The 18000-nt window shown below is 44.5% G+C and overlaps 1 protein-coding gene across 2 annotated transcripts in view; it reads left to right on the top strand.

Annotated features, from left to right (window-relative positions):
- Positions 1 to 313: 313 nt before the first annotated feature.
- The window catches only part of PLEKHB1 (pleckstrin homology domain containing B1), a 112969-nt gene continuing 95282 nt past the window's right edge, over positions 314 to 18000 (top strand). The window contains exons 1-2 of one of the 2 annotated variants that reach the window (XM_073661274.1): positions 314 to 450; positions 12522 to 12643. In XM_073661274.1, coding sequence (XP_073517375.1) covers positions 12590 to 12643 — 54 coding nt within the window. In that variant the 5' untranslated portion in view covers positions 314 to 450; positions 12522 to 12589. The remainder of the gene's footprint in view (positions 451 to 12521; positions 12644 to 18000) is intronic. The other variant, XM_073661277.1, reaches the window with a different exon arrangement.

Below are 18000 nucleotides of genomic sequence, written 5' to 3'. Positions count from 1 at the left end.
GAGGCTGCTGGATGATGAAGACGTCAGGTCAAGAAGGGGGATTGTTAAGTGTTTTATATTTGTTATATGTTTATGTGGCTATGATAAAGTGTTTGCCGTGAAATCCATATGGCCGATTTATTGTATGCCGGTTCTCCTCTAGGCTTTGCCTAAGGCCGTCCCTGGGGTGCGGGAGGTTTGCCCAGAAGGGGGAACTATACAATAGATAGGGATTCAGCCGCACTACATTGCTTAGACACTAGAGAGTTAGGACAAGGGTTACATCATCAGCTGGGAGGAGTTACAGCATTAGAGCAGTTTTTATAGAAAAGCATTTCCTGGTTACAGACAGTCTAGTCTAGGAGGGGAGTGAGTAGTGAGGAACATTAGGCAGTGTACGCCTGCCATTAGGGGAGGTCTGTGTCAGGCCACCTTATTCCTGGGTTCAAGACCCAAGTGCACAGAACCCGGGTAAGTTCTGTTCCCATTCACATAGAGAGACGGAGTGTGGAGAATGACTGAGCAGATAGGAAAGCAGACTCCATCAGCAGTGAAGAAGTGTTTTACTGGTGCAAGTTATCAGAACAGAATGAGGACACATTTGAGGCAGAATCTGGACGCTGGCATTGTCCTAGGCTCATAGCCTGTTAAAGTTGCTCAAGGCTAGGCCTTTGTTTCCCTAGAGGGGAGTTTCTCAGCCGGGTCCCAGAATATGTAGAAGATGTTGAGTCTCAGGAAGGGACTAGAGCAAACACTGGAAACACACATTACCAAGGGTACTTCACTAACCAAAGAACTTGTCTTGATCTGTATACTGCAACTGTGTACGGAAGAATTGCACAGTAAAAGTGAGTCTGTTAACCCAGATCTACGATCTCCTGTCTTGCTTGAAGTCAGTGTCAGTCCAAGGGACGGTGTTACTGTGAGTACAGCAAATCCTCCAATGCAGCACACACTCCAGTCTCAGTCCTTAATAGTAGAGGGGGCATTGGGCGAAGAAAAGATAGTTCTGGCACATGCAATGCAAAAAAAGGAGAATGGACCACACCTCCAAAAAATCATACATTTGATATAATAATAATTTTTATTTATATAGCGCCAACATATTCCGCAGCACTTTACAATTAAGCGGGGACATGTACAAACAATAAATTCAATACAAGGTGAGACAGTTTAACAGTTACATCAGGAGTGAGGTCCCTGCTCGCAAGCTTACATTCTACAAGGAAATGGGGGGACACAATAGGTGGAAAGTGCTTGTTATTTCAGGTCTGGCAATTATAATAAGTCGGGATTATCATATAAAGCTGTATGATCCGGTCATGAGCCTGTATGTTAAAGTGCAATACTCAATTACCGAGTGCAGTTATCGAGTGCATGGAGGGTGTAGAAACAGATGAACAGTAGGGTGCAGATTCTGAATAGTATTTAGGAGGGAACAGGGGAAAGTTAGTTTACTGAGTAGTTGAGGTGGTAGGCTTGTTTAAAGAGATGGGTTTTTAAAGCGCGCTTGAAGACATCGGGGCTAGGCATCAATCGGATCGTCTGGGGTAGAGCATTCCAGAGAACTGCTGCAGCATGAGAGAAGTCTTGGAGACGGAGGTGTGAGGTTTGGATTATGGGGGATTTTAGCCTTAGGTCATTTGTGGAACGGAGGGCACGTGTAGGACGATAGACTGAGATGAGAGAGGAGATATAAGGTGGTGCAGAACTGTAGAGAGCTTTGTGGGTGAGAGCAATGAGTTTATATTGGACCCTGTAGTGAATGGGTAACCAGTGTAATGACTGGCACAAGGTGGAGGCATCGGTGAAGCGGCTCTCGGCAAAAATATATATAACTGAACATGAGGTTCTTATTTTAACATTCTGATCAGACTGTATGAAGCCCACTGCCACGTCACGGCAAACCTCGTAGTGGGTCCTAACGTTTCCTGCCTGAACGGGAGCGGAGCCGTGCGCCAACCACCACCACAGCGACAATGCGCCAACCACCACCACAGCGACAATGCACCAGCAGTGCGGACGGCCGGGTGCCTCACAGCACTCATGCTGCAAGACTTTGAGTCTGTGAGGCACCAGGCCGCCTGCCCTAACCTGCCCTCCTGTTCAGGCAGGAAAGTTAGGACCCACTAAGAGGTTCGCTGTGACGTGGCAGTGGGCTTCATAAAGTCTGATCAGAATGTTAAACTAAGAACCTCATGTTTAGTTTTATATATTTTTGCCGAGAGGCATTAGATCAACGTATGTTTTTGGAGGTGCTGTCCATTCTGTTTTTCAGCTTATAGTTCCGGCACACATTGTGATGGTAGCGGCCCCGTGTGCTCCCCTCTTCAAAGGCACAGGGAGAAGAGTCCAGGGGTACAGGGAGAAGAGTCCATTTGGTCTTTCCAAAGCTCTGTTTGGATGGCAGTTCTCACCCAATTTGAGTCTAGAGAGAGACCAGTCAGTCGAGCCGAGGAAGTACCTTTTAATAATTTGCACAGAACATAGTACTCCCTACAGGTCTCCTAATGGCAGATGCTGGCAATTAGCATGTTTTCAAGCAGAAAAATCCACATATAAAAAACACAAACTGTTTTTTTTTGCAGCAGAAACTGATCCAAAATCCAAGTAAAAAATCTGTGAACATAATCTAGGAGGAATCCACACTACAGCTATATGCAAATAACTGTTAGGCATTATCCCCGTTAGAGTGGAGTGTTAACTATAAAATACAGTGCTTATTTACTGTGCCTACGCTATAACTGTGATATACAATTAAGATGGTTTGTATTAAAGGTTCTTTGGTGAAAACAAGAATATTACCTATTCACAGAATTTTGTAATAACTTATTGATCTGTGGGGGTCCACACACTGAGACCCTCACCGATCGGAAGAATGCAAAGTGTTTATCCCCGACGGGACACTTTCATCCTTGTTTCAAAATAGAATGTCAAGTCAGATGTCTGACTGTCACTCCATTCATTCTCTGTGGGACTGCTAGAAAAAGCTTGACCCTGCACTCAGCAGCCACATAGCAAATGAATGGAGCAGCGGTCAAACATGCTGCACCCATAACGGGGATAAAAGTTCCACATTCTGCCCATTGGTGCAGGTCTCAGCAGTCAGATCCCCACCAAATAATAAGTTATCACTTATCTTGTGAATAGTTGATAACATGTTTTCACCGGAGAACTCTTTTAAGTGCATCTCTGCCACTGTGTAATAGGATGTCACAGAACAGGGAGGGGTTTAACTTTCAAGTATTTAGTTATTTAATCCCTACACAGTCCCACCCTCCACACACACACAGTATGATGTCCCCACAGCTCCACATACAGTATGATGCCCCCATTTAGCTTCCCACACAGAGAATGGTGCCCATGTCCCCCACACAATATTATGAGTCCTACACTATCCCTATACAGTATGATGGTAGTCACGAACATCGCCCCCTCGCTGCACACGTGCCTGTAAAGGTGGACTCTACTTCTCACACTTTGTCCACTGACCTATCTCTTAGTACCTAGTAGCGCCCCCTTTTGCGACTGTCACAGCTTGTAAATGCTTTTTGTAGCCATATAAGAGTCTTTCAATTCTTGTTTGAGGGATTTTCATCCATTCTTCCTTGTAAAATTCTTCCAGTCCTGTGAGATTCCTGGCTCCTCTTGCATGCACTGCTATTTTAAGGTCTAGCCACAGATTTTCAATGATGTTCAGATCAGGTGACTGTGAGGGCCATTGTAAAACCTTCAGCTTGCACCTTTTGAGGTTGTATATTGTGGATTTTGATGTGTGTTTAGGATCATTATCCATTTGTAGAAGCCATCCTCTTTTCATCTTCAGCTTTTTTACAGATGGTGTTATGTTTTCATCAAGAATTTATTGAAATTTCATTGAATCCATTCTTCCCTCTACCCGTGAAATGTTCCCTGTGCCATTGGCTGCAACACAACCCCAAAGCATTATTGATCTTCCCCCATGCTTAATGGTGGGTGAGATGTTCTTTTCCTGAAATTCTCTGCCCTTTTTTTTCCACACATACCTTTGATCATTGTGGCCAAAGAGTTCTATTTTAACCTCATTGAACCATAGGACTTGTTTTCAAAATGCTTCAGGCTTGTTTAGATGTTCTTTTGCAGACTTCTGACGCTGAATTTTATGGAGGGGATGCATCAGAGGTTTTCTTCTGATGACTTTTCCATGAAGGCCAGTGTTTCGGAACAGTAAAACAATGTACCACAATTCCAGAGTCTGCTAGGGTTCTGATTTGCCTCTCTAGCAATCCTACAAGCAGCTCCCACTGAAATCTTGCTTGGTCTTCCAGACCTTACCTTGACCTCCACTGTTCCTGTTAACTGACATTTCTTATTTACATTTCGAACTGAGGAAAGGGCAACTTGAAAATGCTTTGCTGTCTTCTCATAGCTTCTCTTGCTTTGTGGGCTTCCACCATTTTCATTGGCAGAGTGCTAGGCAGCTGCTTAGAAGAACACATGGCTGCAGTTTTTTGGCACAAGGTTAGAGGAGGCTGGATCTTTATAAAGCCTGGAAATTTGGCATCACATGGCTTTTCCTAACGATGATGGTGAACAAGCCATAACCCTAACAGGCTAATTAAGGTCTGAAACCTTGGTCAAAGTTATCTGAGCACAAAAATCTCCAAGAGTGCCCAAACTTTTGCATCAGCCCATTTTTATTTTTGTAATTTTTAGAATGTAAAAAATTACAATATTTATTTTTTTTGGCCTAATGTGTCATCTTTAACTTTAGGCCTTTTAGAGATGACTTAATTTTCAACTTGCTTAACTGTTCACATTAACAGTAATTTTGACCAGGGGTGTCCAAACTTTTACATGCCAGTGTACATCCATCCCAATATTATTACTGCCACTTCTGGAATTTTGATTTTCTGTCTCTGTACAGCATTTACTTAATTAATTTTATACTTTTATAGAATGGACTTGCATAGACGGGACAATACCAAATATGTCTATTTTTTATTTTCTTTATTTTTTTTTAATGGGAGAAAAGGGCAGTGTTATAATTTTTTTATATCATTTGTGCCCTAGTATGCCTTGTTATAAATGCAGCACCGGGGACGTCATATCTGTAGCGCATATGATTGCTGCAGCCAATCACTGAGTTCAGCACTGATGCTGGTTTAGTCATCATGAGGCATTCAGTTTAGTGGTTGGCTGCAGCGGTCAGACATGAAGTCACCTCTTTAAAATAAAAAAACAATACTGGAGCAGAAGCAGAAAGTCGGTGCTGGAGCAGGGAAGGTGAGTAACGCTGATTATATTATTTATAACACAAGCATGCAGATGGTGTCCGAAAGATTGAAAGCATAAACCCCATTAAAGAGTTAACTATGAAGACAGCTCCTATTAAAATACTAAGGTCTAAGACTGGAAAGCAACTCTGAGAAGAACGCTGAGGAGATGACCTGAGGGCAGAGAAGAACGCTGAGGAGATGGCCCGACAGCAGAGAAGAACACTGAGGAGCTGGCCTGAGAGCAGAGAATAACAGTGAGGAGATGGTCTGAGAGCAGAGAAGAATGCTGAGGAGATGGCCCGAGAGCAGAGAAGAACATTGATGAGATGGTCTGAGAGCAGAGAAGAATGCTGAGGAGATGGTCTGAGAGCAGAGAAGAATGCTGAGGAGCTGGCCTGAGAGCAGAGAAGAACATTGAGGAGATGGTCTGAGAGCAGAGAAGAATGCTGAGGAAATGGCCTGAGAGCAGAGAAGAACATTGATGAAATGGTCTGAGAGCAGAGAAGAATGCTGAGGAGATGGTCTGAGAGCAGAGAAGAACGCTGAGGAGCAGGTCTGAGAGCAGAGAAGAACGCTGAGGAGCTGGCCTGAGAGCAGAGAAGAACATTGAGGAGATGGTCTGAGAGCAGAGAAGAACACTGAGGAGATGGCCTGAGAGCAGAGAGGAGCACTGAGGAGATGGCCTGAGAGCAGAAAAGAATGCTGAGGAGCTGGCCTGAGAGCAGAAAAGAACGCTGAGGAGCTGGCCTGAGAGCAGAGAATAACATTGAAGAGATGGTCTGAGAGCAGAGAAGAACACTGATGAGCTGGCCTGAGAGCAGAGAGGAACGCTGAGGAGCTGGCCTGAGAGCAGAGAGGAACATTGAGGAGATGGTCTGTGAGCAGAGAAAAATGCTGAGGAGATGGTCTCAGAGCAGAGAAGAACGCTGAGGAGCTGGCCTGAGAGCAGAGAAGAACATTGAGGAGATGGTCTGAGAGCAGAGAAGAACACTGAGGAGATGGCCTGAGAGCAGAGAGGAACACTGAGGAGATGGCCTGAGAGCAGAAAAGAATGCTGAGGAGCTGGCCTGAGAGCAGAAAAGAACGCTGAGGAGCTGGCCTGAGAGCAGAGAATAACATTGAGGAGATGGTCTGAGAGCAGAGAAGAACACTGAGGAGCTGGCCTGAGAGCAGAGAGGAACGCTGAGGAGCTGGCCTGAGAGCAGAGAAGAACATTGAGGAGATGGTCTGTGAGCAGAGAAAAATGCTGAGGAGATGGTCTGAGAGCAGAGAAGAACGCTGAGGAGCTGGCCTGAGAGCAGAGAAGTACATTGAGGAGATGGTCTGAGAGCAGAGAAGAACACTGAGGAGATGGCCTGAGAGCAGAGAGGAACACTGAGGAGATGGCCTGAGAGCAGAAAAGAATGCTGAGGAGCTGGCCTGAGAGCAGAAAAGAACGCTGAGGAGCTGGCCTGAGAGCAGAGAATAACATTGAGGAGATGGTCTGAGAGCAGAGAAGAACACTGAGGAGCTGGCCTGAGAGCAGAGAGGAACGCTGAGGAGCTGGCCTGAGAGCAGAGAAGAACATTGAGGAGATGGTCTGTGAGCAGAGAAAAATGCTGAGGAGATGGTCTGAGAGCAGAGAAGAACGCTGAGGAGCTGGCCTGAGAGCAGAGAAGTACATTGAGGAGATGGTCTGAGAGCAGAGAAGAACACTGAGGAGATGGCTTGAGAGCAGAAAAGAATGCTGAGGAGATGGCCTGAAAGCAAAGAAGAACACTGAGGAGATGGTTTGAGACCGGAGAAGAACGCTGAGAAGATGGCCTGAGAGGAGAGAAGAACGCTGAGGAGATGGCCTGAGAGCAGAGAAGAACGCTGAGGAGATGGCCTGAGAGCAGAGAAGAACACGGAGGAGATGGCTTGAGAGCAGAAAAGAATGCTGAGGAGATGGTCTGAGAGCAAAGAAGAACACCGAGGAGATGGTTTGAGACCGGAGAAGAACGCTGAGGAGATGGCCTGAGAGCAGGGAAGAACGCTGAGGAGATGGCCTGAGTGCAGAGAAGAACGCTGAGGAGATGGCTTGAGAGCTGAAAGGGGCTCTAAGGAGACAGTTTGAGAGCACAGATGGACGCTGAAGAGATAGCCTTAGAGGAGAGAGGAGCACTGGGGCGAAGGCCTGAGAGCAGGAAGGAACACTGACGAGACTGTTTGAAAGTGGAGAGCAATGCTGAGGAGATGGTCTGAGAGCAGAGAGGAACGCTGAGGAAACAGTCTGAGAGCAGAGAGGAGCAATTAGGAGACAGCCCGAGGGCAAGGAGTAGACAGCCCAAGGGTAGAGAGGAGCATAGAAACAAAGGCCCAAGGCCAGTGAGGAGCACTCAGGAGACTGCCTGAGAGCAGAAAGGTATGCTGAGGAGATGGCCTGAGGGCAAAAACAAGCACTGAGGAGATGGCCTGAGAAGATATATGAATGCTGGGGAGATGGCCTGGGGCCAGAGAGGAGTGCTGAAGAGATAGCCTGAGAGCAAAGAGGAATGCTGAGGAGACAGCATGAGAGCAGAGAGGAGGGTTAGGGAGATGGCCTTAGGAAATAGAGGAAGTAACACTGAGTAGATGGCCTGATGGTAGAAAACAACACTGAAGAGATGACCTAAGGGCTGACAGGAACACAGAGGAGATGGTCTGAAAACAGAGAGTAACTCTGAAGATATAGCCAGAGAGCATAAAGGGCATAGAAAGGAGGGCTTAGAGGAGCCCTGAGGAGACAGGTCTGAGTGCAGAAAAGAGCGCCAAGGAAATTGTCTAAGGGCAGAGAGGAACGCTGAGGAGACAACCTGGGAGCAGAGAGGAAAGCTTAAGACATGACCTTAGGGCAGAGAGGAGCAATGAAGACACAGCCTGAGAGCAGACAGGAGCAATTAGAAGACAGCCCAAGGGAAGAGAGTAGACAACCTGGGGATAAAGAGGAGCATAGAGCCAACTGCATTGAGGAGCACGTAGGAGACATCCTGAGAGCAGAAACACAGTGGTGTACCTTGGCGGCAGGCAACGCAACTGCTATGGGGTCTGTGAGCCAGGGGGCCCGATGTCAGCACCCGCACTAGAACCCCCCTCCGCCCTTTAGCGCCCACACTCAGCCCGTCAGCGCCCGCATCAGGTTCCCCCTCCAGCCGTCAGCGTGAGCAATGATGGAGGAGTGAGTGTCAGAAGATAGGTTTTTAGATGTGGCTTTGAGATGTCGAAATCCCCTTTTATGCCAATGGATATGAGAGATGTCGTATGAGCGCCTGGAATATGCCATGAAATAGGTGGCAAGCCGAAGGGCTGAGCGTAAAAACAGAAGAGTAAGGAGAGCAAACGGATGCTCCCAAAATCATCCGAGGTCCGCAATATGCCTCCTCGTGCAGTGGGGATCTTATTAGATGTCTCACTAACCACAGGTGATGCAGTGGTCCGGATTACTGCTGCCTAACCTGTGCTTCAATTGTGCCTCTTTAGTGGTTACAGGTTTTGTTCTCAAAAACATAGGAATAAGCCGAAGCACCTGAACCCAAATGCAAATCCTGCACAATGTTCAGATGCAACTGCTATTTCTGCTCCCCCTATAGCTACATCCCTGTCCACACCACTCCTCAGTACATGATACTTATGCACCCCCTCATGCAGAAGAGCAGGCTCACCAGCCTTATATACTGAGGAATAAGGCTGTTGTTACTATTGCCCTCTAGTGGTCAGTGCTGGTAACTCAGTTACAATGACATCTCCCAGCCTGTTGCAAAGTGCATGCTTTCTTATCACAATTGCTCTGCAATGCATGCAGAAAATGGTAACCCGATATATTAAAAGATAGCCGCTGACTGTGATGTGTAATTCACATTGATAACATTCTGCTTCTTCTCCAGTGTTAAGTAGACGCTATTCCCTGATCTGTACTCGGAGGCAGCTTTAGGCCAAGACGAAACAACAGCAAAATATGGAATTCAAGGACCAAGCGAGGTTAAAACTAATTCCGACAGACAGCCTCAGGCACATCCAGATTCTGGCCGAGCCATTACGCCTCCTAGGGGAAGCATTTTATTAAGTGATTCCTCGGCACAGCATCTGGTCCAGCTGTGATGACAGAGGCAGCTCCTACAACAGAGGACGGTAATGTAGGATTTCTGCTCAGCAATAGGTTTTTAGATGTGGCTTTGAGATGTCGAAATCCCCTTTTATGCCAATGAATAAGACAGGTGTCGTACGAGCGCCTGGAACAGGCCATGAAATAGGTGAAATAAGCAAGACGAAGGGCTGAGCGTGAAAACAGGAGAGTAAACGGATGCTCCCGTAATCATCGGTACCGCTTCTTAGAAAAAGAGTCCACCTCTGCATCAGAGGCTCCATCGGGCTCTCAGAATCCATCATATATGCAGCATGCAATGCCACTTATCCCGGTAAAATAATGGTCTACACAAAGCAATGGATCCACTATGGGGGTCTATGGTGCGACATCGATTCCCGTCAAGTCATGGTCTTACATAAGTGTCATTTTTTTTTAGCAATGTGCCTCCAGCAGCATTGGGAACGTTGTGCACAAAGTGCGCTCCAAATTTTTTAAAAGCAAAACGCACCCCTTATTTGTAGATCATCACATTCCTGCATCAAGACATTAGGCTCCGAAAACATTCAGAGAGCGCTGTTTTCTGGAAAGCTTTCTACAGTGCAGGAGATTTACCAACATTTCTGGGATTTTCAGAAAGTTATTATTATTTATTATTATTATGGCGTCATGGCGCTTTACATGTGAAGTTCCCCCATTTTTTTTAGGGGGGGGGGGGGGACGTATCCTTGACATTTTGGGAAAGTTATAGATTATGCAGGTCCAATAATACGTCAATTTCATTTTTCTTTCTCTAAGGTGAAACAGAAAACCAGAAATGTAGATGTGAATGCAGCCTTATACCTTAACAGAGAGCTATAGAATTAAGAAATATAATATCTATCATTGCCCCTTCAAAATAAATGATCCCTCTTTAGGGCGCTTTAGATACAATGTCATTTATTTCTTTATCTTCTGTAAATATACAATTTCTGAAGTCAGAATTGTGCTGGTTGTTTTGCAGCTCCTCCTCCCCTCTCGCAGCATGCAGTCTCACAGACACACAGAGAGAAATTGCAGCTGAATCCTCCTACTCTCCCATCCTGACAATTTTAGCAGTCTCCTGCTTATTGTTTATAAACTTTTGGATAATTAAGGACATTTGTGGACATTTGGGAATATGGAACGTATGAGGAGCAGTGATCAAACTCCTCCGATTTCTACCTTATACGGTTTATCTCATGTTCTTTCTTTCGGCGCACCACTCCACTGGCTCATGGCTTCCAGATTGCCGTGGATCGGTTTGCTCCTGAAGATTGACAGTTCAGACCAGTGGCAATATCGCGCTCTAACTGTGCACTGCCCTGCGCTGCAAGCAGAGGTGGCTTTGCCTCTGCAGCAAGCGCTGCGCTCCTTGCCTAGGAGACCGGCCACCCCTGCAGATTATCAGCGGTGGCTACAAAGTTGTTTATTTTTACAAGTTCTTTACAGTTTTCCCCTTTTAACAAGATGAGACAACCCCTTTAATTCCATTGAAGTTACATTGCAATATACAGACCTCCACGGGATTAGATCTAAAGGTTCAGACGTCTGGTGCCGTGTCCCCCTAGATACTCAATGATGGTACCATTTAAAAGGACCACAGGGAATTACGGCTGAGCCTCCTTGTAGTACTTTTTTGAGCTCAGGAGGGTTCGTCTTCGCTTTGTTTGCTGGTGGGAATCACCAAGGACCACGCAAGATTGACATTTGGGAGCTGCATCATCTATTTGCTCCCCATCTCTGTTTCAGTGCCAGAACCCAACATCGCCTTCTGAGTTGGCAGCGTGGAAAGCCACAGTCGCCTGTGGAGATGCCACCCTGTACACAGAGACTGGCATGTGTTCTAATGCCCCGGAGAGATCTGATAAGACGGAGCTGGCACAGAACAGCCGCCTGCCATATTAACTGGATTACACAGCCTCTTATGACTGACTGCCTTTTATACGGATGTTTCAGCACAGCAGCACCGCAGAATTCCCCGTGGTTTAAGATCATGCAAATATATTTTTAATCCCCCCTCCATCATTGTCAGCAGCAGCTTCTTACAGATACCCACAGAGTCTGTAATCCTGAGAAAGAGCAACAACTTCCAAGTTTGTGCAGTCATCAGCAAGGGGCAAGATAGAAGGCAAGCTTAAGAAAAAAGAACATCATTTCGGGGCTCCACCCACTCATGGAGGCTCCTCCTTTTTTCCTATGTTTGACCAATCACTGATCATCTCTTCATGTACTGATTTCCTGCTGAGTTTGTGCTTTTACCCTAAAGCCAGTCTGAACTAACCAAGCTGCAGTATAAATCATGGGGAAAAAGAGAAGCAACACGACCCTCTCATAAGCTAGGATCAGTGGTGTACCACTAATAGAGGCAGACCATGCTGCCGCTATGGGGCCCGTGAGTTGGGGGAGCTGTGCCAGCGACAGCACCAGGCCCTCTCCCGCCCGGCATCACACTTTTAGCTGTATTTGTGTCCTGGCTCAGCTCCCTCTTCCATCATTCTCCCTTTGCATCTGAGTTCTGACGTTTCAGCGCAGCGTTGTGATGACGCCACTACTGTGCAGAGCTTCAGAACACACGCTGCAGAGTACGGAGCAGCGGGGGAACAGGGAGAGGTGAGTATTTATTTTTATAAATCAATGAGTACATTGTGAGGGCAATTATACTGTTTGGAGTGCTATGTGGAGGGCTAATATATTATTTGAAAGGCTACATGGGGGCCATTATACTCTGTGCAGGCCATTAAATAGTGTGGAGTGTTGTGTTGGGGCCATCAAACTGTGCAAAGGGGTGTGGGGCCCATTATACTGTATGGAGGGCCATTCTACTGTATAGAGGACTGTGTGGAGACCATCATATTGTGTGGGAGTACTGTGGGAGGCCTCAAACTGTGTGGGAGGACTGTGTTGGGCCATCCTACTGTGTGTGGGGGACTGTATGGGCCATCATACTGTGTTGGGGTCACAGTGGGGGTATCATACTTTGGGAGAGGGTACGGTAGGGTCATAGTACTGTGCAGGTTGAGGATACTGTAGAGGAATTTACTATGGGGTATCAAATTGTGTTTTGGGGGTACTTTTGTTGTCATCATACTTTATGAGAGCCATCAAAGCGGTATCTTACTACGTGGGAACACTAACGGGCTTCAATTGGAGCAATATTACTTTGTAATGATACTTTTATTTTTAAGGTACCGTGTCGGTATGTGCTGCAGAGGCAAGCTCTGGACGTGAAATCTCATCATGGTGTTTGTGCTACATGGAGAAAAAAGGGATAGGAGCAACTTTAATCAGAGAATATGCCATCTATAAGGTACCTAGATGTAAGGATTATTTGTAATCCTGCCTGTGTCTCATCAGCATTGTGGTTCCTGTATGGTCCGCAGTCTGATGATGATTGCTAACAACAACTCCCAGTGTATCCTTACCATTGTTAAGGACATACTGGAATATTGTAGTTGTACTAAGCTTGGTGCTGTATACATGTACTGATGGTGTTTCTTTCGCTGCATTCATGTACTGATGGTGTTTCTTTCGCTGCATTCATGTACTGATGGTGTTTCTGGCGCTGCAGTCATGTACTGAAAGTGTCTCGAGAGCTCAATTCATGCACTGACAGTGGTTCTGGAGCTGCACTCATGCACTGACCGTGGTTTTGGTGCTGCATTCATTTGCTGACAGTGAGTCTGACCTTGTACACATGTAGCAATCCATTTTGTGTTTCATGGCTAAGTTTAACCTTAAAAAGTGTCACAACTTAGAGATTTGAGATTATGAGGAGGATTTGCCCAGTTTCTGCTGCAAAAAAACCTCAGTTTAAGTTATCGTGTGTTTGCACTGATTTTTTTGGAGCAGAAACTCTACAAATCCTTCTCATATACACAAAATTTTGTTCCGGTAATGTATTAATGTACTGATGGTGGTTCTGGTAATGCATTCATGTAACTACCCCTTTTAAAAAAAAAAATTGCGGCCCTTGGTATCAGTTCAGTATAGCAATGTGGCCTTTGGACCAGAAAATGTTGTGCACCCCTGCTGTAAACGTTAAGAGTGCAAAAGCCTTCACCATAAAGTATGATGCCAACAAAAATGCCCCCAACACAGTATGATACCCTACAATGAATTCTTCCACAGTATACTCTACGTACACAATATGATGCTCCCACAGTATCCTCAAAACCGGAATGTCCCCATAGGCCCCCACCCAATTATGAGTCGCCCACATCCCTCCACACAGTATAATGAACCCACAATCTTCCAAACAGTATAATGGACCCAACACAGCTCCACACACAGCTTTATTACTCCCACGTACAGTTAATGGCCCCCAAAGCTCCGCACACTTTATGATAACCCAACAGTGTATCCCCTTCAATGTACTCACATGTAAAATTAAAAAAAGAAAACTCCTCACCTCTCCACGCTCTTCTGCTCCGGTCTCTGCAGTGTGTGTTCTGAAGCTCCATACAGTATGTGCAATATAATGACATCATCGCTCCTGCTGTGCTATGACATCAGAGCTCAAGGAGAATAATGGAGGAGGGGGCTGATGACACCCTGCTGCATCATTGTTTTCAACTAAATCTGCAACCAAAATACCATTTGAATAAAATGTAAAGTGCTGCGGAATATGTTGGCGCAATAGAAATAAAAATTATTATTATTGAAAGTGTTACGCCGGGTGGGAGAAGGGAAATGGTGGCATCAGCACCTCCCCAAATCACAGGCCCCATAGTGGCCCTATGGTCTGCGACTATTAGTTGTTTGCCTGAGGTCCAAAAGCGTGCATAGGTATTGTAATTATCCAGAATCTGGACATGTAATGACAGTATTGTGTGGGCATTGTATGACAGTAGTATTTAGGCATATAATGGCAGTATTGTGTGGACATTGTACAGTATTGCTCACCATTATTTGTACCCCTTCATTTTTTTTCATAGACTGTACAATTTATTCATAAATAAATGGAAATGTACCAAAGTTATATCCTCAGGATTTTTTAATTACAGGTCCAAAGTAATACAACAATAAAACATTGTTTTTCAACTTCCATGTTGCAATTTCAAAGAAGAAACAGAATAAACAGCATGTGCAGCAATAGAGGCCCCCCTAATTAATAATTGGTTGCCCCCCTAATTAATATTTGGTTGCCCACCCTTTGGCATTGCTGGCAGCCTCCAGACGTTTCTTGTAGCCATCTATAAGCTTCTTGCTCTTCTCAGCTGGAGTTTTCTCCCATCTTCCTTTGCAGTTTGTTCGAGCTCTTGAATGTTTGCAGGGATCTTTTACCCAATGGCAGATTTCAGCTCACCACAATGATTCAATGGGATTGAGGTCAGGGCTCATTGCCGTCCATTTTAAAATAGTAAATTTTTTCTTTTTCAACCATTCCTGTGTACTTTTGGACGTGTGCTTTGGGTCATTGTCTTGCTGGAGGACCCATGATCTTCAACTCAAACCAAATTTTCTAACACTGGGTAGGACATTTAGCTCTAAAATCTCTTGATAATTGTTTGATTTCATGATTTCTGTGATACAGTCAAGGACTCCAATGTCAGACGCAGCAAAGCAACCCCACAGCATTATGGATACTCCACCATACTTAACTGTTGGTAAGGTGTTCTTTTCCTTATAAGCTTCATTGCGCTGTCTTTAAACAAACTGTTGCTTGGGATTGCCCAAAAGCTTTATTTTTGTTTCATCTGTCCACAGAACATTTTCCCAGAAGGATTGTTGTTTGTCAAGGTACTCTTTGGCAAAGATCAGTCGTTTCTTTTTATGTCTTTTCTTCAGCAATGGTTTCTTCCTTGGTCTTCAACCATGAAGCTCTACTTGAAGTAGTATGCGGCATATGGTACTTGTTGAAACCATGACCCCAGACTGTTCCAGGTCTTTGGATGTTTGACGTGGTTTTTTTCCACCATTCGCACCAACCTCCGAAGACATCTCTTGTCAATTTTCCTCTTTCCCCCACGTCCAGGGAGGTTCTTGATGGTTCCATGCTTGGAAAACTTCTTAATAATATTGCGCACTGTTGAAACTGGGACACCAAGGTCTTAGGAGATGGCCTTATATCCTTTGGAAGTCTTGTGTTTCCTAATAATCGCAGTTATGATGTCCTCAGACAGCTCCTTTGTCTTCACCATTGTGACAAAGGAACAGGGCCTACCATGTGGCTTTTTAAAACACTGAAGTCATCATTCATTGGCCAATTCATGTCACATGGGCACCGACAATTAATCACAGGTGAATCTCTTTTGTGATTTACCACAGGCAAGTCAAAATGTGTTTCCATACTAAATTAATGTAAAGGGTGGCAATTCCAGTGTCACAGCAGCTTTAGGTTTTTCTGTTTTTCCCTCCCATTGTTTTTTTGTTTTAAATTATTGTTTATCATTTGATCTTTTGTATTTATCACAAGTCTCTATACAAAAAAACTGTTTCACTTGATTCATTTTTTTTCAGGAGATATTCCACATTATGTACTTGTGACAAGGTCAATGACAGAGTGATGGACGGGAGATATGTTTCATTGAGGCTATTAGCTTCAGTGATGTGAAACTGGGAAGTCTTCTCCAGCATGTTATGTGCTGAGAGGGTTAAACTGCCATTTTAGAAGGGCTTTCTTTTTTTGTGAAAAAGCAGACCCCTGTGGTTGCCATGTCTCAATTGCTATGAGCGCCACCCAGTGGTCAGCGCTCATAGCAGGTGAGCATTTCTCCTGCATACAAGCGATCAGCTCGTTGCCTGAATGCAGTAGAAGCAATCAGACAACTGCTGCTTCTAGTCTCCTATGGACACTATAGAAGCAAGCAGTAAGTGTAAAAAAAATGTTTTTAAAAATATTAAAAAAATACAAAAAATATAAAAATTTAAATCACCCCCCTTTCGCCCCATTCAAAATAAAATAATTAAAAAAAAAAAACACATACACATATTTGGTATCGCCGAGTTCAGAATCGCACGATCTACCAATATAGAAATATAATTAATCCGATCGGTAAATGGTGTAACGAGAAAAAAATTCTAAACGCCAGAATTATGTTTCTTTGGTTGCCGCAACATTGCAATAAAATTCAATAACTGACGATCAAAACATCGGATCTACCCCAAAACAGTATGAATAAAAACGTCAGCTCGGCGCGCAAAAAATAAGCCCTCACCCAGCCCCAGATCCCGAAAAATGGAGACGCCACAGGTCTCGGAAAATGGCGCCATTTTTTTTTTTTTTTAGCAAACTTTGGATTTTTTTTTCACTGCTTAAATAAAAAAGAACCTATACATGTTTGGAGTCTACAAACTCGTAATGACCTGGAGAATAAGAATGGCAGGTCAGTCTTAGCATTCAGTGAACATGGTAGAAAAAAGGACCCAAAAAACAACTGTGGAATTGCATTTTTTTTGCAATTTCACCGAACTTGGAATTTTTTTTCCGTTTTCCAGCACACGATATGGTAAAACCAGTGATGTCGTTCAAAAGTACAACTCGTCCCGCAAAAAATAAGCCCTCACATGGCCATATTGACCAAAAACTAAAAACGCTATGGCTCTGGGAAAAAGGGGAGCAAAAAATGAAAAAAACGCAAAAACAGAAAAACCCAAGGTCGTTAAGGGGTTAGTAAACCAACAAGAAATTTAAAGAGACAGTGTTCAGTGTCTACCTCCTTGTGCAGCCAAGTGAGCCGATCTACCACAGTACTTAAACTTCATGGGAGCCAATAACGATGAGCAGGACTGTATGACAGTAGTATTTTGACATGTAATAGTATAATATGGGCATTGTGTTACAGTAGTAATTGGACATGTAATGGCAGTATTGTGTGGACGTTGTATTTATTGTAAACGGCATTTAAGTAATTTAGTGTATTTGTTTCTGTGTTTTTTTATTTGTGCAGCTTTTGAACTTTCCTTGGCATTTATGATCTACATCCCTGTAATACACTTTCATAGGGGGCTTCTTTTTGCGCCCCCTTCTAGGTGTTGAGCTTGATCAGCTTCTGTTTTTTCTTTAGACTTCCTGCGCATTATTACTATCATTATATTATTGTGGTTTTTATGTGTTTTCTTATCTTGATAAAACAAATATAGAAAGAATGTAAAAACACTGCTCAAAAAAATAAAGGGAACAGTGAAATCCCCCCTCCTATATCTGAATGAATGAAATCTTCTCATTGAATACTTTGTTCTGTAGAAAGCTGAATGTGCTGACAACAAAATCACACAAAAATCATCAATGGAAATCACATTTATTAACCAATGGAGGCCTGGATTTGGAGTCACCGCCAAAATTAAAGTGGAAAAACACATTACAGGCTGATCCAACTTTGATGTAATGTCCTTAAAACAAGTCACAATGAGGCTGAGTATTGTGTGTGGCCTCCACGTGCCCGTATGACCTCCCTACAATGCCTGGGCATGCTCCTGATGAGGCTGAGTATTGTGTGTGGCCTCCACGTGCCCGTATGACCTCCCTACAATGCCTGGGCATGCTCCTGATGAGGCTGAGTATTGTGTGTGGCCTCCACGTGCCTGTATGACCTCCCTACAACGCCTGGGCATGCTCCTGATGAGGCTGAGTATTGTGTGTGGCCTCCACGTGCCTGTATGACCTCCCTACAACGCCTGGGCATGCTCCTGATGAGGCTGAGTATTGTGTGTGGCCTCCACGTG

This window comes from Phyllobates terribilis, unplaced genomic scaffold, assembly GCF_046119375.1.
Source record: "Phyllobates terribilis strain yellow unplaced genomic scaffold, ASM4611937v1 Scaffold_2__4_contigs__length_985480577, whole genome shotgun sequence".
NCBI lineage: Eukaryota > Metazoa > Chordata > Amphibia > Anura > Dendrobatidae > Phyllobates > Phyllobates terribilis.
This window is presented reverse-complemented; position numbering and strand designations above follow the sequence as displayed.